This window comes from Propithecus coquereli, unplaced genomic scaffold (assembly GCF_000956105.1).
Source record: "Propithecus coquereli isolate 6110/MARCELLA unplaced genomic scaffold, Pcoq_1.0 Scaffold763, whole genome shotgun sequence".
Lineage (NCBI taxonomy): Eukaryota > Metazoa > Chordata > Mammalia > Primates > Indriidae > Propithecus > Propithecus coquereli.
In genome coordinates, this window is record NW_012153763.1 from 72,552 (window position 1) to 93,044 (window position 20,493).

The window sequence follows — 20,493 nt, forward strand, 5'->3', positions numbered from 1 at the left end:
GTGGTCGCAGGTGTGACCTGTGAGAGGTGATTAGGCCCTGTCCTCATGAATGCACGAATGTCACGGACACGGGAGTGGGCTCGTCATCACGAACGTGGGTTGTGATAAAAGCAAGTTCAGACCTCTCCGTCTCTCAAATGTCCTCTTGCCCATCCACCCTCCGTGGCAGCGAGACGGCCCCCGCCACACGCGGGCCCCTCGACCTTGGACCTCCCAGCCTCCAGAACTGTGAGAAATAAATTTCTTTTCTTCATGTTTCACCCAGTCTGTGGTCTCCTGGTACAGCAACACGAAATGAACTAGCCACGTGGTCACGTGAAGAGGGGTCCCGAGGCTGGAACATCAGGATAAAGAGGCTCCGGAGCCAGCAGAGCGATTTTAAGAAGGGAAACCATACAGGAAAAGCTGAGTAGTAGACCACACTCGAGACTTGGGGGTCACGAGAGACAGAGAAGTTCAGATCCGTGAAGGCTCCTCCTTCCCCACGTTCCCTTCATTCCACACGCGGGGACCTTTCCAGGCTCCACAGCCAGACTCAGCCTCTTCTCCTCTCTCCTCTGCCCCTTCCCTCTCCCCTCCCCAGCAGCGCTGCCCACCCAGCAGCGGAGCCCCCTGGGGCTCCATCCCCTAGCAGCCCACCTGACCCCAGGCCCACGAGGTGTTCTCCCTGACAAAGACGATCCTTTTACTCGGGGGAATCTGATGCCGGCAGTGAGGCCCTCCCCTCCCCCACCAGACAGCCAGACACCGAGAAAACAGAAGCTCAAGGGCAGGGAAACAACGGCCAGACGTGGGGCTGGGCAAGGGTGTCCGCAGAGTGGCTGGCCCAGCAGAGGACTTGAGAGGGGCTGCTAACAGGCCTGGGGCAGAGTGCTAAGGAGATCTCCACCACCCACCCACCCAGGCCCAGAGAAACCTCGCCTTGTTCAGAATGAATGAGCAAACAGGCAGAAAAATTCCACAGTGTGATGTGAATACGACACCCACGATACAGAAAACAGCCCGCATCTAAATATGCTCACCTCAGAGGACCAAAGTCAACTGTGGAAATTATCTGCGTAATGTTCATAAAATTTAAGAGCACATGACCATTTGGAACCAATAGTTAACAAAAAAACTCCTGTAAGGAGAATGTATGATTTTTACAATGGGGAAGAAAACAAAGCTTAATCTAAAATATCACCAAGAAGAATCCGTTCCTCCACCGCGGCGAGCGACGTGAGCTGAGGCCCGCCTTGCGGAACGCCGCGGAGCTGCTGTGTCCTGCTGCGGCTGTCACCTCTGCCCTCGGAAGCTCAGGTGCTCGCTGGTGAAGCGAGGCAGGAATACCTACCTCTGCAGGTGCGTGAGGATCACACAAACTCAGTTTCTCAACTTGTTTCAAATGAGCCTTGGCCCATCGAGCCCCTGGGGGCTTCCCTGGGGAAAACACTCTCCACTCCTCTTGGGTTGCAGGAAAGACTGAGGTGGTTCCAGCCCTGCCTGGGAAGACTCCTTCAGCTGGACCCTTCAGACTGGGCAACGAGAGAAACCCAGGCTTCCAGGACCCCACCCCACCACACCCCACCCCGCCATTCCACCGAACGGCTCTTCTGTGGAGGAGCAGTGGCCACCCCCAGAGGCCCAGAGCCTTGACAGTGACTAACCACTCCTGCAGCCCAAGACTGTGACCAGCACTGACACTCCCCCAAAGCCCAGGACCATGACCTTCACTGACCACCTTCACGGCCCAAGACTGTGGCTGTCACTGACCATCCCAAAGACCCAAGACCATGAGCTTCACTGACCACTCCCCAAGACATGACCTTCGCTGACCACTCCCCAAGGACCATGGGCTTCACTGACCATTCCATGTAGCCCAGGACTGGCCACAAGCTTTCCATCCAGTTTATCTTTTAATCCTTGAAACTGTCCTGGTGGCAGTGTGATGGGGTTTGTAGGTGAGGAGACAGGCTCAGAGAGCATTCAGGACGCCTGCTCAGCAGGACCAGGTGACCTTTGCTCAGGCCATCTTACACTGCTGTGGACTGTGGAGCCCCTGGCCTGCTGCCCTGGAGATGCCTCTTGGACCCACTGGAGTGGGCCAGGCGCCCTGACGCCCCTTGTGCTTGGAGGGGCAGGTAGCTCCAGGACGTGCGTGGTGGCAGCTGGTCCTGCGGGCCCAGGCACTTGTTAAGGTGGAGGCCCTGTGCTGAAGCCCGTAGCTGACTTCCACTTGCCCAGGCCCTTCTCGAGAACCCCAGACATAAGGCCCTGCTCTGAGGGACAGGTCCCTGTTGCCCACAGACCCAGGGCACCGGACCTGAAGGCCAACACAGCTGCTGGGGGCAGAGGTCTGGGCTGTTTGTGGCCTAAGCTGCTCTGCGTTTCAGACCTGTAAACCTAACTGTGAACGTGCCCAACCCTAGCCTACGACGAGGTGTTCTTCTGAACAGTTCTTTGCCCCGTGAGCTTCCTAGCACGGCAGGGCCTGAGGGGCGTCTGCGCCTTCCAGTCCTGCGGGGCCTGCGGGCTCTCCCCACTGGCGCCACCGTTCCACACCCTCACCTCTCCCTTTCTAACATGCCTTGCCACCACACGCCTCCTAAGAGCCAAATCTCTCCCCTTCTCCGCCGCCGCCGGCACGCAGTCTAGGCCTCTGGGCTCACCCTCACTGGCCCCAGCCTCAAGGACGTGCTTTGGAGCCCACTACAGAGCGAGCCATATTTCAGAATGCCAACGTACCGCCTCTCTTCCCTCACCCACGGAGCCCAGGATGGTTTCTCACCTCTGGGCCTGCGCAGCGGCCCTGCCCACCTTCCGCAGCTGCAGGACTGTGTGCCGCACCCTGCGCGTGCCACGCCCTCATCTCAGCCCTCAGGGCTTTGGTGGTCTTAAAACACGGCCATGAATTCTTTGATACTTCTTCCCTCAAAACGTGGAGCTTAAGTTCCCTCTCCTTGAGCACGGGCTGGACCTAGCGACTTGCTTCCAGTGAGTGGAATGGGTGCAATGACGAAGCACGCCATCTGAAGTGGGGAATAAAATGTACTATGGCTCCCGCTTCCCCTTCCTTTTGGATCACCTGCTCTGGGGGAACCAGCAGCCACGTTGTGAGGATGCTCAGACAGCCTCGTGGAGGTCCACATGGTGAGGAAGTCACGCTTCACGAGAATTTGGAAGTGGCTCTTCCAGCCCCAGCCATGCCTTCAGATGACTCTGGCTCTGGCTCTACGCTTTGACTGCACTCTCCCAAGAGACACTGAGCCAGCACTGCCATTAAGATCTGCTCCCAAATTCCTTACCCACAGAAGCTGTGAGATAATGCTGGTTGTTTTCAGCCACTAAGTTTGGGATAGATAATCCATACAGCGACAGCAAGTCTGTCTTGCTACAGCGTAACATCCAACTGAAAATCACTCCAACAATAAAATTAAATCTTCTCATATCCTGTGTCCAGAAGTCCCAAGGTGGGGTGGCTCTAGGCCTCCGCAATCCACGGGCTCAGCGATATGGCCAGAGACCCAGATTCTATTTCTGCTCTGGGTTTTTGGCATGTTGGCCAAAAATATGGCCATGTTGGCCATGTTGTCCTCTGGCTTGTCCCATGTGGTCACTGCATGCAGTGAAGCCGGTTACGGCAGTGTATAGTACCACGTCCCCACACGCTGGCCTCCAAAGACTGGAAGGGAACGACCTGCCCTAGTATCTTACCCAGGCTGAGGAAAACTTCCCTAGAGCCCCAGGCTGCTTTTCATGCCTCACTGCCCAGAGACGGCCACGTGCTCCTCCCTAAGATTCTACTCCGACTTTGGAGCTAAGAAGTCAGACTCTCCAGATGACTACAGCCGCCAGAAACTGAACAAAATCAAAACCAAGGGTTCCTGTTGATAAAGAAGGGAGGTAGTGGCTGTGTGGTGGCTCTCCAGCGGGACGTGGCAGTCTGCCAGCCAGTGCCCTCGGCCCCATACGCCTCCCCTGGTCTCCCCAGCCGCTGTGCGGCCCCCGTCAGGGCTCCTCCGCACTCCCCTTCCTGAGCTGCGTTAGCTGCTCGCTTCCCTTCTCACCCCCGCCTAACTCCAGTTTTTCAAGTTTGGAATTTGTGGACAAGGCACTGATTTTTAATCTGTCTCCATGAGAATGCAATGACCAGCAAAGGGAAGTGCCCAATTATTGCCCCTTGACCAGAGATACGAGGTTCAGAAGAGACCACCTTGGCTTGTGACATCAGGAAACATTCCCTTGAAAGACAAGGGAACAAGTGGGGAGGTGGGAGGGAGGAGGCAGGCAGGGTTGCTTCCAAATGGCCCCTTAGCACCCATGGCCTTGGGAAAGTGGTTAGATGTGTTCCAGACAGTCCAATGGGCAGGAGTGGGGTCACTAGGGGAACTAGTCCTGCCTGAAGGACGCTCATCCTCCTATAGCCCTCAAACACTGCAACATGGGGGTGGTGTTCCTTGTAGTAAGAACCCTGAGGCCCTGAGACTAATTGTAGTGTCTCAGTCCAAGAGCCCACAGCTGAGACTAGGGCTGTGAACTAGCTGACTCCAGAACCCCTTCTTATCCCACCAGCCCAAGCTGCTTCCAAATCCTCCTGACATCCCAGGAGCCAGAGACCCCACTACATGCAGGGCTGGGGATGGCCCTGGAGAAGGGGATGCCCCCTTAATTGGCTGAGGGAGCATCTCTGTACTCTGGGACAGTGGATGGGACCACAGAGAATTTGGGGTGTCTTAGTCCATTCTGTGTTGCTATAACAGAATACCCTTAGGCCAGGTAATTTATGTAGAAAAGAGGTTTATATGGTTCATGATTATGGTGCAAAGTTCAAGATTGGGCAGCTGCATCTGGTGAGGGCCTCATGCTGCTTCAGTCCATGGCAGACAGTGGACGGGGAGTGGGTGTACGCAAAGATGGCGGGAGAGGACGGGAAAGAGAGAAACCAAGGAAGCCAGACTTTTCAACCCACTTTGGGGGGAACTCACTCACCCTCTCCACAGGGCATTAATCTATTCATGAGGGATCCACCCACATTACCCAAACTCCTCCTACTAGGCACCAACTCCCAACACTGCACATTGGGGATCAAATTTCAACATGCGTTTTGGCAGAAATAAGCCACATCCAATCCATGGCATGTAGTTAAGGGTGGGGCAGGCTGACGGAGAGCCGCACTACGCCATCTCTGGCTGCAGCACCAGTAGTGCTGGTCCCTTGGTCCCTCACCCATCCCTGCAGGCTTGGGCTGCTGCCTACCCAGCACCCAATGTTTCCTGGCCCTTTCCAGATTCTGGGGATCCGGCTCTGGGCATGGGCCCTGCCCTAAACATGGATGACAGGGAACACACACACAAGCTGCAGGCTCTCCAGAGCTTGTCAGCCTAGGTAAGTGACATGGCATAGGCCCTGACAGAGAGTCTGCACCCTGGGCCAGCCCCAGCTCTGCTGCCCACCCACATGTGTCACCTGGACAAACCTGCTGCCCAGCACCCAAGACACAGAAAAAAACTTGCTTCTTGCTCCTCCAAGACCCCTAGGTGCAGCCGAGTCCAGGGCCTTCCCGACTCCTTTCAGCTATGGTTCAGCTGCCAGCCTGCCAAGGAGTCAGAAACAATTTCTGGAAGAGTCAGCACCAAGCGGGTGTTGGGCGGACATGAAGCATCCCAGACAAGTGTTGACTATGTGGTCGCTCCCTTTTCTACAACTGCAACTAGGAGTACCCTGACCCCAAACTAAGGCCTGGGGCCTGGTGGAATCAAAATAGCACAGTGTCACGCCACCTGAACAACTTCTACTCACACAGGCCCTGTCTGGCCTCTCAGAGGGAGGAGCTCCAGCCGTTACAGGAACCTGGGGCTCCCAAACCACGTTTAGTTTCTCTCCCAGCAGCAGGGACTTTTCGCACCTGACCACAAGAAACACGGCTCTGGCTTGACCATCCTTCATATCCTGAGGTCTAGTAAAAGTGGCTGGAAGAGGCACAAGTCCTAACAGGCAGCGAACAGCTGTCACTAGAAGGGCTGAGATCCTCTTCTCTCCTGTCTGACCCTCTGTAAAGACTCTAGCCTCAGTGAAGCAGGCTTGGAGGGGCAGGCAGAGAAGAAGCCTCAGGCTAGTCACCCTCCTTGCTGGGAATGGAGGACAGATTCCCGCAGCAAAGGTGAATCCTGGAGCAAGCCCTGAGATCACCGTCCTCACCTTCCCGTGGCAATGAGTGGCCCTGAGCTGTAATTGTGAGTCCAGGAGGTGACTGCCCCAGCCACCAGGTCCAGATGTCCAGCCATCTGGGGACAGAATGCTTGGCAGGACGCTCCGGCCTCACCCCTTGTCACTGCTTGAGACACAGAGCGTCCGATCCAAAACTACCTCGCGACAAAGCCGGGCCCGGCAGGCCCAACCCCGGCGACGCGGCTCGCCCAGGCCTCTCCCAAACACAACCGCGAGAGCCGCGGGCAATGGATCTGTCCTTGACCGCTCGCAACTCGCCTTCCCAAGCGAACCTCTCGTTACTTTGTCCCCGCAACCTGCGGCCACAGCTCCCCAGCGGAGGGGCAGACAGGTGCCGGAAGAACAGGCGCATTCTGGGAAGGAGAAATGCATTCTGGGAGCGGCGCTGCATGCTGGGACCTGTAGTCTGCGGCTCGACCGCGGCCGAGGCGGCCTCCCACATCCCGGTAGCTCCAAGAACCCGCAAGTCCAAGCGGCCCCGACGCCCCGGCCCGAGCCGAACCATCCCGAGAGAAAAATGCCTGCCGACCCACAGAGTAGGAGCTGAGACCGGGACAGCTCCCAGTCCTGCCGGCTCCGGATGCAGAAATACAGCCCGGGCGACGCCACGGCCTCGCGAGAGCCGAGGTCAGGGACCCCGCCCCCGTGGGGGCTCGGAAGCCCAATTTGCTCCTCCCAACGCTCAAGTGCGATTGGACCGCTGTGTCATGTGATTTGGAGCGACGCTTCTGGTTGGCTGTAGCTTGGTTACCTGGGCGACGGAGCGGGCTGGCGCCCTGGCGGGATAGGTACCTGCAGGTGCCGGAGGCTTGGACGGCCAGGTCGCGCGGGGAACAGGCGCACTCGCCCTCCATCCGGGGCCGCCACCCTGCATCCGCCGGCTGCAGATGGGCGCCCGGGGCGCCGAAGATGCGGGCGGGCCGGGGCGAGACGCCGGCGCCGGCCAGGGAGCTCTTCCGGGACGCCGCCTTCCCCGCCTCGGACTCCTCGCTCTTCTTCAACTTGTCCACGCCGCTGGCCCAGTTCCGGGAGGACATCACGTGGCGGCGGCCCCAGGTGGGGCGCGGGGCGCGGGCGGGCGGCGGCGGCGCCGTCTCTGGCTTCTTCCGACGCTGCTCCTCGCCGGGCGGCGGACCGGGCGGGCGGCCGGGGCGCTTCGAGCGCGGGCCCTGCCGTTATCCTCCGAAGAGAGCTCGCGTGGCGCCCGCCGCCCCTCGGAGCTCCTTCTCCAGCCCGTTCGGTGCGAGCGGGACTCCGGGCCGACCCTCCGTGGCCTCCACCTGCGGGAGCTCCGGGCAGAGCGAGTGCGGCGTCTCGGCAGAGACCCAAACCGCGCCGCCCCTTGTCCTGCTCCGGAGAGCTCTGGCCACACCTGGCTTCGGGTCAGCGCGCGGTCCTGGCCGCGGCGGTCCCGCCCTGCCGCTCCTGCTCGCCGGGTCTGCTGTCGCCGGCAGGGGGGGCCTCTCTGCTCTTCTAGGGTGGCCGGCTGAGCTCTCAAAGCAAAGCGTGGTAGAATTCCAGTTTGGGACTCCGTGCACTTGTATTTCCAGTTGTAAACATTTAAAAATGGCAACGCAAAGGGATGCCCTGGCCTAGTGCTGTGTTGGTATTTTTATAAATGGTTTATCTGTTGAGTGAGACTGCCCAGGAACACCCTTGCCCTAAGTGGATGCAGTCTTTGTGGCCACACCTGGATGGCCACGAGCCTTTGAGCAGAGCGGAACTTCCTGGCTGCTTCTGGCATCTGAGGTGGCTTTGGCAGGCAGCTTGGTTTCCTTGGGCAACCCAGAGAGAGCCCGGGAGGAGGCATAGGTCAGAGCCTGGAGAGCCTTTGGGCCATGGCATTGGAATTTGGGTTTTATTTGATTGAAAAATGTTTTTTTGGTGCAATTAGTAGTGTAGGGTTTTAGTAGAGAAGTGATTCTATTGAATTTGTTTGTTTACTTCGTTTTTGTTTATTTACTTAAGAGACAGGGTCTCACTGTGTCACGCAGGCTGTAGTGCAGTGGCGGGATTATAGCTTAAGCCATCCTCCCGCCTCAGCCTCCTGAGTAGCTGGGACTACAGATGCTCGCCACCATGCCCAGCTAATTTTTTAAAAAATTCTTTTGTAGAGATGGGATCTTGCTGTTGCCCAGGCTGGTCTTGAATTCCTGGCCTCAAGCGATCCTCCACCTCAGCCTCCCAAAGTGCTGGGATTACAGGCCTGAGCCACCGCGCCCAGCCTTGGATCTGTGTTTTAAGAAGCTCACTCCTGCTGCTGGGTGGGAGATGGAGTGTCGGGGCAAGAGTGCCAGTGGCCATTCGGTGATCCTGGAGAAAGACGAGGGGGCCCAGGTTAGCGTGACAAACTTTAGGATGTGGATTTGGAGAGATGGAGTTGAGAAAGACTTTGGAGGGGGATTGACAGGCCTCAGTGACGATTGAAGGAGGGGAGGATAATGGAGGAGGCAAGGGTGGCTTCTGGATTTCTAGCCTGAGCACCTGGGGGGATGGCAGCCCTGGCAGAGCCTGGGGTGATCTGGAGTTGGACTTCGCTCTCACGTGTTGAGGTGGAGCGGTCAGAAGGCCGGTGGGTGTGGGAGTTGGGAGCTCAGCAAGATCTGGGCTAGAGGCATTCACCTGTCAGCAAGATCTGGGCTAGAGACATTCATTTGGAGTCGGAGCGTCGTAGGCGGTTTACGGTCCGAGGCCTGGGAGGGTGTGCAGGAGGAAGTACCGGCAGAGAAGAAGGGGGGCTCAGGACTGAGCCTTGAGGACCCCTAACTTTTCTTGAGTTCAGGCAGGGGTCCTGACAGGTAGACTTGAGAGGCAGACAGTGAGGTGAGAGGACAGCCAGGAGCATGTGGCATCGTGGAAGCCAAGAAGGGACCACTTTGGGGGGGCAGGGGACAGTTAGCTGTTCTGAATGCTGCCGACGAGTTGGGAAGGACAAGGGCAGAGAGATGCCCATGGGACTTGACAACGTGGGGGTGACATTGATAGAGGCTGTTTTTGGGGTATGATTGGCTCAGAAGCTGGAGGGGCCCGTGTTGAGAGCGAATGGGAGGGAGGAGGCAGGGGCAGCAGCTCTTTCAAGACGGTTGTTAATGAAAGGAAGCCTGGAAGGGAACGTGGTGTGGAGGGATAACGTCCTGAAGACGGGCGATTCTCTCCGGCCTTTATGCTAGTGGGACCCCCTCTGGAGGTGGCAGGGACGGAGTCATCGAAGGAGTGCAGGCTCCGGGTGGCAGGAGGGGCCCAGGGCCAGTGGCTTCTGGTGAAGCAGAAGCCAAGCAGGCAGCCCAGGGGCGTGGACAAGGGAAGCGGAGCGTTTGGAGGAGAGAGAGGAAGGGGAAGGTATGAAACAGCGTGGGGATGTGGGAAATTGAGCCTTCTAGAGAAACGGTAGCAGTAGGGTTTCCAGCAGAATGGAGGACCCGTTTGAGATTTGCCATCTGAATTCAAAGTGAAATTGTTTCCTAAACCAACATTCAGCTGTTTCGAGAAGGAGCACGGTAGGATTCGTCTGGAATTGGGGGTTTTGCTAATAAGGAAGGTAGACAGTGACGGACACCCCAGAAGCTGAGCTGGATGGGGGTCCGAAGCCCGGAGGTGCTAAAGGACAGTGGCTGCCAGCAGCCAGCTGCTGCCTGTCCCCTTTGAGGCAACAGAGATGATCAGAAGCTCCTCTCCAGCCTGTCACCTAGATCCTTAGGTTTTAGTTTGAAAGATTAGCCATCAGGCACAATCTAACTATGGACAGTTTTCTCTCTTTCAGGAAATTTGTGCCACGCCCCGGCTGTTTCCAGACAAGCCCTGGGAAGGGCAGGTGAAGCAGGGGCTGCTGGGGGACTGCTGGTTCCTGTGTGCCTGCGCTGCCCTGCAGAAGGGCAGGCACCTCCTGGACCAGGTGGGCGATGGCGCAGCTTTCTCTTCCTCCCTTTCGCTCCGCCTGCGCGCAGGGAGCTCTTGCACAAGCAGAGCCTCGTGGCAGCTGGGTCCCTTCTCTGCTGGGGCCTTTGCTGCGGCTGCCCCGGCTGGTTAGTGGAGAGCGGCAGGGTTCTGGGCAGAGCCTCCGGACTCCAGCCCGTCCCTCTCCTGCAGGAGGGGTGCCGCAGCGCCATCGGAGGGGTCCATCGGGGAGGCTTTTGCCTGGCTCTGCCGTCTCCTGAGCTCTGTGTTCTCCCTCTAGTCAGAGCCACACATTTGGAATAAAAAGACAAAGGCGCCAGCCTAGGCAAGACAGGGCCAGCGGAGGGGGTCTCTGTCTCTGGTTTGGAATATGTTTGCTTAGCTAATTGATTTTTTTTAGTAGGTTTTGAATATAAATTGGAAAAAGGTTTTGAAAACTGTTCCTGATGCTTTCTCAGATGTCCCTTCCCCAGCAGTGTTCGCTGTCAATCAAAGCAGCAGCATGGATAGTGGTGACCTGCAGAGGTCGCCCACGTCCCAGGCCCCTGCCAAGCGTGTAACAGTCACTGGCTCTCAGTCTCCAGCCTCACCAGCTTTGACCCTTCGCTACAAACGAGGGTGCTGAAGCCACTGTCATTGTGTGACAAGTGGCACAGCCAGGACCCAGTCCTCCTGGTGCAAAGCCACAGTCTCCTAATGCTGGGTCTGAGTGCCGACCCCGGGGGAGCCCAGCAGTGGGTGCAGGAGCTGTCGGGTGTGGGGCACCAGACTCCAGCAGCAGGAGGGGCGGCCACTCCCGTGGTGACGTGCTGTCTGCCGCCAGCTCTCGTCAAGAATTGGGGCACTTGTACCTGCGGAAGTCACATTTGTTTTGGATTCAGGTCAAATGCTTATCTAGGACAGTAGAACGTATTTGGGGATACTTGGCTCCCTCGGGGTGGTCCTAAAATATTTAAATGAAAGGTCTGCTAGTTGTGCGCCCAGTGATTGAGCTTCCTGTGAGCGCTGACATCTAGGTGTGGCGCAGAGTCCTTTGCAAGCAGCAGGGGCCTGTGGCGGGGTTCAGCGGTGGTCGCGCTGTGGTTAGGGTGCTGGAGAGCGCCAGGTGGTACTTGTCTCACGGTCTCCGTTGCCTCTCCCTGTGCGTGGCAGGTCATTCCTCCGGGACAGCCCAGCTGGTCCGACCAGACGTACCGGGGCTCCTTCACCTGTCGCGTTTGGCAGTTTGGACACTGGGTGGAGGTGACCACAGATGACCGCCTGCCGTGCCTTGCCGGAAGACTCTGCTTCTCCCGCTGCCAGAGGGAGGACGTGTTCTGGCTTCCCTTGTTGGAAAAGGTCTATGCCAAGTACGTGCGCTGGGGCCAACGGGGCGGGGCGGGGAGCTGCCACCACCGTGGGCTGCCCGGGAGGCTCGTCCTGCTCGCTCTGGGCCGCAGGGCCTTTTCAGTTCTGAGCGGCCGGCAGCCTGTTCTGTGGACGGGCTGACTGGCCCAGACACAGAGATTCTGCTCTTGGGCCAGCAGGAGTCATCGCCTCCACACAGAGAATGTGCCTTGTCCTCCTTTTTCTCTCAGCCCCAGCGAGAACCACGCTTCCGAATGTTTGCGTTTGAACCCCTGGGACAGGCAGCCTCCCTGGGCGATCACTGGGGAGGAGCGAGGCCGCCCAGGCCTACCGGTGCTTGTGTATCGTGGTCCTGACTCAGGGACCGTGACTGTGGCCCTCACCGCAATCTAGTTGAATAGCCTTCCCCGTGAGCGTGCGTTTGTCACCTTGCTGAAGGAGGCTGGGCTGGAGCAGGTGTGTCCGGAGGAATTGAGGAAGGCCGGCCAGCGCAGTCAGTGCGCAGTCGAGGCTGCGGATCACACGTGGCCTGTCGGAGACCACAGGGGTCGGGGAGAGGCGGTAGCCATGCCCGGCGCTGGAGCTCACTGCTGTCGTTTCTGTGTTCCCTTAGGGTCCATGGGTCCTACGAACACCTGTGGGCAGGGCAGGTGGCGGATGCCCTGGTGGACCTAACTGGTGGCCTGGCAGAAAGGTGGAACCTGAAGGACTTGGCAGGAAGCAGTGGCCAGCAGGACAGGCCTGGGGGCCAGGAGCACAGGTCTTGCCAGCAGCTGCTCCGCCTGAAGGACCAGTGTCTGATCAGCTGCTCGGTGCTCAGCCCCAGGGCAGGTGAGGCACGTGGCTGGTGGGACACATGGTAGCTTTTTATATAACTGTTTACGCAGCCCTGTCAGGACTCAGTGGTAAGAAGAAAATTCGTCCTCAAGGGTGGTGTCCTGGGTTTGTGGTTTTTCCCTACTGTCCCCCTGCTCCAGAGGGAGGGGACCCTCTCTTTCCCTTGACCAGTCCTTTCGCTGGCACGAGCAGGAACTCGTGTTCTGGTCACTGTCATGCAGAGGTGCTGTGAGAAGCAGGCAGCACTGAGTCGAAGCCGGGCGTGTGTGTCGTCCCTGGTCCAGCTGGTGACCTGGCAGATCAAAGCTCATTCTTTATTCTAGTGACATGTGTGTTCATTAAAGAAAGTTTGTTTATAAAAAAGAAAAACCACTCAAATATGAGCATGTGTGATTCTTCGGTGCACGTTCTCGGTTTTTCATGAGCGTACGCCTTTTACGTTCGGCATCATAGACAGAGTTTCCCACGCTATTACGTGAGCTTCGTCAGCGTCGTGTTTGCTTAGCGGACTTGCCGTAGCTTTCTCAGTCCCTTCCCTGATGTTGGATATTTGAGGTGTTTCTGATTTCTTATAACTATAAATAATATTGGCGTGAACGTCTTTATGTTTTTTCCATACTTAGGATTGTTTTTGTAATTTTGGTCAAAGAACGTGACTAGCAGACGGAAAGCTGTTGGCAATCACACGCCCCAGCATGTGTGTGAGGGTTGGCACAGGCCTGGTCTGGGTCCCCCCAGTCAGACCCCGCGACGGGACTCCGGAGCACAGTGGGGGCACAGGGAGGCTGGAGGCCGTGTGCTCCCCGAGCCTCCCCCCAGGAGGCGGGTGCTGGCCTGCGAGCTCCCGGGGTGGGGGTCGGGGTGGGGAGCTAGGACTGACCCCTGGCACTTCAGGCTCTGCAGAAAGCCCCGGGCAGAGATGCGGCTGCGGGCGCTGGAGCCTGCTGAGGTGGCAGGGGCTGGGGACATGGCAGGACACCCAGAAAGGCGGCTGCAGCGCTGGCTGAGCAAAGCATGGCCGCCCTTCCAGGAGTTCCTCCTCCTCTTGACCCGCCGGCCTCTCTGGACGTGGCATTCCTCTGTCCGGCTCTTCCATTTCCACGCCCGTGTTTCTCGAGGTCTCTGGCCAAGGGGAGCCGTTTCCGCTCTGGGCCCCCGGTCCTCCCACGGTTCTAGTCGACACTACCTCAGTGAGCTTTGCCTGGGGAGATCCCTCGGGTCTTGGCAGTTGCAGCTGTGCCAACAGGAACAGTAGCAGCGTGTTTAAGGACTGGCCCTGCGCCGATGGCCACGGGCAGCGTCAGGCCCAGAGAAGGGATGACTTGTCCAGCGCCGCACCCGGATGGCAGCCGAGCCGGGTTCAGTGTGCTCAGTGCTCTCTCGGGGGTTCCCGAGCACGCTGGGCTGCGGTTGTTGGCACAGGAGCTCCTGTGGTCCACGGGGATCTGGGCCCCCCGTGCAGCCACCGGCGCGTGGGCTGGAGCATCTCCCAGGGAGGGAGACGGAGACCTGTGCGTCCTTGTCAGGCTGGGGACCTCGTGCTGCCCTTCCTGCTGTGATAGAGCTGCTCCTCACATAGGTGCCAGGGAGCTGGGCGAGTTCCACGCCTTCCTTGTCTCGGATCTACGGGAGCTCCAGGCTCAGGACGGCCAGGGCATCCTCCTGCTGCGGATTCAGAACCCCTGGGGCCGGCGGTGCTGGCAGGGGCTCTGGAGAGAGGGGTGAGTGCTGGGGGCAGCTCTCGCTGTCGTCAGGAGGAGGGCTGTCACAGCCGCAGGTGCCCAGGCCCCAGGACCCATCCGGCCCACACCCTGGTCACGTCCAGCTGGCAGGACAGTGCTTGGTCGTCTCTGGCAAGGCCCACTTTCTGCCTGCTTGCGGGCACTGCACTCTGAGCCCCAGACAGTTCTCGTGAGGCCTGGGGCCATCCAAGGCCACGGGTAAATGCCATTCTGGGCTCGAGTGGTGGCCCTGGCGGAGTGCTCCTCTGGGGAGGGAGACTCAGGGGGTGGCCGCTGCCCAGAGGGCCTGGCGCTGCAGGGTACCTGTGAGCGGGGGGCCTGGCCCCCAGGCTCCACCCCACCCCGCTCTGCCTGTCGGGAGAGTCTCCTGCTGAGCACATTTGCTTCCAGGGGTGAGGGGTGGAGCCGGGCGGATCCAGCAGAAGCGTCCGAGCTCCTGTCCCAGCTCCAGGAAGGAGAATTCTGGGTGGAGGAGGAAGAGTTCCTCAGGGAGTTTGACGAGGTCACTATTGGCTACCCCGTCACAGAGGCCGGCCACCTGCAGAGTCTCTACACAGGTACGCGGGGCGCCCCGGGAGTGTGCTCTGTGCTGGAGGAGGAGGCCGAGCAGGCAGCACTCTCACCCGGGCCCGCCTTGCTCCTCTCCAACCTGGAGAGATCATCCGTCCCCACCTCCCCGTCCCCGGCACCCTGAGGCGGGAGAGAGGCGCTCTCGGAGGGTGCTGGCTTGCTTCGTCCGGGTGCCCTGCCGCGGCGCGCAGCCGTTTCCCGGAGCTGACGCGTGCTGTGTTCTCACTAGGAAACGTGCTCTGCCACACGCGGGCACTGCCCGGGGCCTGGGTCAAGGGGCAGTCCGCAGGAGGCTGCCGGAACAACAGCGGCTTTCCCAGCAACCCCAAATTCTGGCTGCGGGTCTCAGAACCGAGCGAGGTGTACGTCGCCGTCCTGCAAAGACCCAGGACGCGCGTGGCCAACTGGGCAGGCCGGGCCCGGGCGCCGGTGGGTGACAACCGGACCTCATGGAGCCCAGCGAGCTTCCTGGGCAAGGACTACCAGGCCGTGGGCCTGCACATCTGGAAGGCAAGTCAGCCCCGCCTCGCTCCCCTCTCGGTGAGGTGGGGGCACAGAGGCCTTGCAGGTTGGGTCCCGGGAGCGGCCACACTGGGGCGCGTCTCCCTCTGCTCGGGCCGTTGCCAGGGTTCAGATGCCTGCCGACACCCCCACAGCCGCGGCTCTGACCCGAGTCTGCAAGGCCGGGCTCCCTCCCAGACCCGGGCCCGCTGGACAAAGGAGAACAAAAGCCAGCAGCCCGGTAGGCTCAGGCCTGCTGCCCTTTCTGAAGCAGGGAGGGTAGAACCCCCCCTGAGGAGCTGCCAGGCCCGAAGCCCAGCTCTGCCACTGCTGCGTGACCTCCCCACCCTCAGTCTCCTCCCTTGGGACACGGGGATCCTGACGCTGGCTCCGTCTGTCGCACACTCAGCCCCAGCCTCGTAAGTCGCTACTTCCTGGAAGGACCGGCACAGGTGCCTGCCGTCCGGGTCGGGGTGCTGCCTGTTTGCTCACTCCGTGACCGGGTTTTCTGTCTTTTTTTTTTTTTTTTTTTTTTTTTTTTTTTTTTTTTTTTTTTTTTTTTTTTTTACTTTTTATTAATTATTTTTCTTTTTTAAAAAAGAACAGAGTTGGGGTCTTGCTTTCTCAGGCTGGTCTCAAACTCCTGAGCTCGAGCGATCCTCCTGCCTCAGCCTCCCAGAGCGCTGGGATTACAGGTGTGAGCCACTGCGTCTGGCCAAGTGACTGGTTTTTAGTCTTGTGTGTCTTGACAGGGTGTGACAACTCAGACCACATTGTTCCCTGTCCCTTTGTGGGTGTGACTAGATTGTGTTCCTTTCCTCTTGCCGAAGAAGTTGCTGGAAAGCCCTGTGTCCGGCAGTACCAGGCCACGCCGGCCTCAGTACTTTGTGGGCACAGCCCTGTCGAGTGTTGTCTGTTTCCTTCCCGCACAGGAGGACTCGGAGGCTCGGATCTGGGCACACGCCGCCCCGGGGCTGAGCGCAGCCCTGGATCCACGGCACTGCTGGCTGAGCGCAGCCCTGGGTCCACGGCACTGCTGGCTGAGCGCAGCCCTGGGTCCATGGCCCTGCTGGCTGAGCGCAGCCCTGGGTCCACGGCATGCTGGCTGGCCCTGAGGGGCGGGAGGGGCGGACAGGTCTGGGTGCTCTCGTCTGTCACCTTGAGAAGCCCTTGTGCTTCGGGCAGGGAGGGGAGGGAGCACCGCGGCCCGGCCTCTCCACGGCGCTGAGCCTCTGCCCGCGCCGTCGTAGGTGGAGAAGCGGCGGGTCAGCCTGCCCAGGGTCCTGTCCGCGCCCCCCGTGGCTGGCACCGCGTGCCACGCGTACGACCGGGAGGTGCACCTGCACTGCGAGCTCTCGCCGGGCTACTACCTGGCCGTCCCCAGCACCTTCCTGAAGGACGTGCCGGGGCAGTTCCTGCTCCGCGTCTTCTCCACCGGGAGGGTGTCCCTCAGGTGAGCGACTGTTTGCTCTCCGAGGCCACAGCCTGGGGGGAGCAGGGGCCCCTCACAGGCAGGGTTCGGGCAGTTTCTCTCTTGGTTGGTGAGTGTTCACGCCTGGGACACGCCGCCTCGTCTCTCCCACCAGCGCCATCAGGGCCGTGTCCAAGAGCGCCACCCCCGGGGCAGCCCTGCCCGCCGGCGAGTGGGGGACCGTGCAGCTGCGGGGCTGCTGGCGCGCCGGCCAGACGGCGGGGGGCAGCAGGAACTTTGCCTCCTACCCTACCAACCCCTGCCTGCCCTTCTCCATCCCCGAGGGCCCCGGCCCACGCTGCGTCCGCGTCACTCTGCGCCAGCACTGCCGGCCCAGGGGCAGCGAGTTGCACCCCATCGGCTTCCACGTCTTCCAGGCAAGCGCCTCACCCGGGGAGGGGCGGGGGGAGCCCCAGGGAATTTGCATCTTGGTCCGTGTTGTCCCGGCTCAGTCGTTTGGGCGCATCAGCCGGGCCGGCTGGTCGCGTCGACCCATCTCGAGGTTTCGCAAAGTCCGTGTTCGCTGGGGTCAGCCCAGGCAGCCCCCGTCTGCCGCCCTGGCTCAGGATGACTGTCTCGAGGTCCGTTCTCCCGGGACCCAGGGCTCTGCCGGCTGCTTTGGTGGCTGTGGCCCCAGGAAGCGACTGCAGGGAGGTCCTGCCTGGGTCGTGCCCCGCAGAATGGTCACGCACCCTGGAGCCACCCCGGGTGCAGCGCCCCCTTCCCCGTGCCTGTGTCCCTGAGTGCTGGGCGTGGAGGGGAGGACTGAGCGGGCCGGGGGGTGCCTGCCGGGAGCCGGGAAGAAGCCGCGGCCTGGTTCGTGGTAAGGAGGGCACTTAGGTGGCCAGAAGAGGGTGTGGCCCGCGCATGCCGACTGCCGGGTGGCCACAGTCTGCCGGACAGGACTGCTGAATCCGACAGGCAGGGAGGGTTTTCAGGTCAGACGCAAAACCGGATGGGCAAGCAGCTCTGGAGGAGCACCCGGCCTCCCAGAGGTGGGCTGCCGGAGTCTGCAGGCGGGCCCAGCCGCATGGCGAGGGGCTTGGGTCCCAGACAGCAGGCAAGAAGGACGATACCGTCACTCCATCCCAGGGTCACCTGCAGAAGGTGGGAAGGCAGGAGGGAGAGGCCGACTGTGGAGACCTCGTGATGGGAACCTCGATGGCTGAGGAGCCAGTCCCTCTGCCGGGTGTCATTACCTGCCGGGGAGAGGAGCTCGTGCAGGCGGGGAGGGTCGGTGTGTCCTAGCGGGCACCAAGGCGCCTTCCCCAGCCTGCTCTGCCCTGCCTGTCCCTGGTGACCAGGCAGAGACCCTCAGCAGATGTGTAGTTAGAGGAAGAGGGAGAGGTGACATGTGGAAGCCAGGGGTTGTGGGCCCGGACTCCACGGTGGCAGGCCGGGCTCCCCATCCCACTAGGGCTGGGCGTGCCCTGGGGCCTGACCCGGGGGCTTGGGTGAATGGGCAGGTGCCAGAGGAGGGCGTGGGCCAGAAGGCGTCGTGTGGAGGGTGTCCTGCAGCTGCCCCTGGCACTCACTGAGGTGCATGCGCGCTGGAGTGCAGGCGACCTGGGGAGGAAGAGCAGGTTCCCGAGTGAGAGGGTACCGTGTCCCTCAGTTCCCAGAGCTGACGGGAGTCCCCTGGAGTCCTGCTCCTTGCTCCAGGCCACCAGTGCCCGGGGCCAGGCAGTGGTGGGTTTTTTAGATAAAGCTCCCTGGTGATCTGATGCTGCCAGGTCTGGGCCCACCAATGGCACCTGCAGCAAGAGTGACGGGGCTTGGTGAGGAGGTGAGTCCCTCCTCCGCAGAGAAGGGCGTGCGACTCAGGAGGGCTGGGGGCATCCGAGCAGCCAGCACCAGCTGCGCCAGGACCCCAGGCTGTGCGCCCTCCACTGGGGCGGGGAGGAAGGGGAGCAGCCCCTGGGCTGGGGGCTCCCCTGCCCCACTCAGGCCCCCAAGTGTGAGCCTGTGCCCGCCTCAGATTCCCGCGGGAGGCGAGAGCCCGGGCGCACCCCCGCTGCTGCTGCAGGAGCCACTGCTGAGCTGTGTGCCGCACCGCTACGCCCAGGAGGTGAGCCGGCTCTGCCTGCTGCCAGCGGGGACCTACCGGATCGTGCCCTCCACCTACCTGCCGGACACAGAGGGGGCATTCACCGTGACGATAGCAACCAGAATAGACAGGTGGGGCCCAGGGCCCTGGCATCTTAGCGCCGGCCCGTGCCCTGCCTGTTCTGTCCTGCCCTCCCTTCACCCCCGAGTGCCTCCCACCCTGGTGGGGACAGATGCAGACGTGTGCCTCGCGTCCCTTCCTTGCTGCTCTGAGCCTGGTGGGAGCTGAGCCTGGTGGGAGCTGGGCCTGGCGTGCGCGGGCTGGGGTCGGGGGGTGACCTGGCGCTCTCCCCACAGGCCGTCCGTTCACAGCCAGGAGACGCTGGGCCAGTGCCTCCAGGAGGTGGGTATGCTGCCCCTCGCCTGCCTGGGGCTGCCTGGTGGCCTGAGGTCTGGTGGCCTCACGTAGGTGGTCTCTGCTCGGGACATGAGGTGCCCTCATCTCTTGCCACGAGAGCCCCTGGGCAGAGCCTCCAGGTGCCGGAGGAGCAGGGCCTGTGTCCCCATCCCTGGGCACCTGGGCGGGCGTGAGGCGGGGAAGGTGGCTAGTGCAGTCCCCGCCCAGACCCTGTCTGTCCTCTCGCAGGTCTCGGTCATGGCCGTGATGAAAACCTAACTGGTGGCGCATGTGCCAGTTCAGCAGCCGGGGTGTCCGCGTGGCGCCGCCTCTGGGCCTCAGCCGGCCCCGGCCCTGGGAGGTGGCCGTGTGCCTGGGTCCGTGTGCTGCACCACGTCCTGGGGAGATGCAGCCCTGCAGCCGAGCAGGTGCAGAAGGGGCAGGAACAACTTGGTGGCCGCTGTGTCCCTCCACTGAGACGGCAGATTCCAGGGCCCAGACGCTTGAGAGCGTCCCAGAATTCCTCCGGCATCTGCTGGTGGCTCCAGATGGGGCCTTACACCCAGCAGGTGTACACGGCAACAAATCTTGTTGGGAACTTGAGGATGTAACTTTACAAATAAACACGAACACGGAGCAGCACACACGTTCACCTTGCCCAGGTGGCTCGAGGCTGGTCCACGCACTGTGCGGCTGTGGGGCGGGGCTGGGCGGGGCCGTTGAGACAGACAGGTGACGATACAGGTGGCCTCCGGAGGGGCCAGGGGCCAGGGGCCTGGGCAGTGGGCAGGGCTGGCAGGGCTGGCAGGGCTGGGCAGGCGGAGCCCTGGGCTGGGGGACGCAGAACACTCCTGGGCTCGGGTGCCAGGAGGAGAGAACCAGCGCAAAGGCACCACCCAAGCCTGGCAGTGAGGAAAGACGTCTCGGGGACAGATACTAGAACAGGAGCCGCTGCAGGAGGAGCACGAGGTCCGTGCAGAGGGATCCATAGGTCTAGATGGCAGCTCTGCCTGCAGCCAGCATTGGCTTCGAGCTGTCCTGGGGGACTGGCTTCTCCATCCCCACCCCCCACTCCCCTCCAGGGCTGCAGTGAGAACTGCGGGTGTCACCAAACAGTGCAGGGGACAGTTCCTGATGCTGCGTAGGGAGGGCTGCCACTAGTCCCTTTTAAACTCCTTTATTTCTGGGCCCTTGGTGGCTGGGGAGACCCAGAGAGCCTGGCTTAGGCGCCTCCGTCCCAGTTGCGCTTATCTCCGGTGTCTGTTCCTCAGAGGCTGCCCTCATGGGTAGCCCCGTGCCCACTGGCCTCCGCCGTGCCCTGGCTGCTGCCTGGGCCCTGTGAACTCCCCCCGCCATCCTCCAGCCACCAGGCTGCGGGGGCAGCTGGGCTTTGCGTGTGCGGCAGCCACGCCCAGCAGCAGGCGCTGGCTGGGGCACTCCCTGTGCCCATCGGCGTGAGCTGGACTGGCTCGCTCGTACCT

General features: G+C 60.9%; 1 protein-coding gene across 2 annotated transcripts; it reads left to right on the top strand.

Annotated features, from left to right (window-relative positions):
• The first annotated feature begins 7,022 nt into the window (after positions 1-7,022).
• CAPN10 (calpain 10) lies at positions 7,023-19,334 on the top strand. Of its 2 annotated transcripts, XM_012662430.1 has the most exons (12): positions 7,023-7,263; positions 9,968-10,099; positions 11,254-11,450; positions 12,062-12,279; positions 13,865-14,006; positions 14,418-14,584; positions 14,827-15,107; positions 16,349-16,551; positions 16,685-16,946; positions 18,548-18,747; positions 18,973-19,018; positions 19,262-19,334. In XM_012662430.1, the coding sequence occupies exons 1-12, from the start codon at positions 7,117-7,119 to the stop codon at positions 19,289-19,291; spliced, it is 2,025 nt and encodes a 674-aa protein (XP_012517884.1). In that variant the 5' UTR covers positions 7,023-7,116; the 3' UTR covers positions 19,292-19,334. The 2 variants fall into 2 exon arrangements, with proteins under 2 accessions (XP_012517884.1, XP_012517885.1); XM_012662431.1 differs by lacking the exons at positions 18,548-18,747; positions 18,973-19,018; positions 19,262-19,334 and having other exon boundaries at positions 16,854-17,713.
• Positions 19,335-20,493: the final 1,159 nt, after the last annotated feature.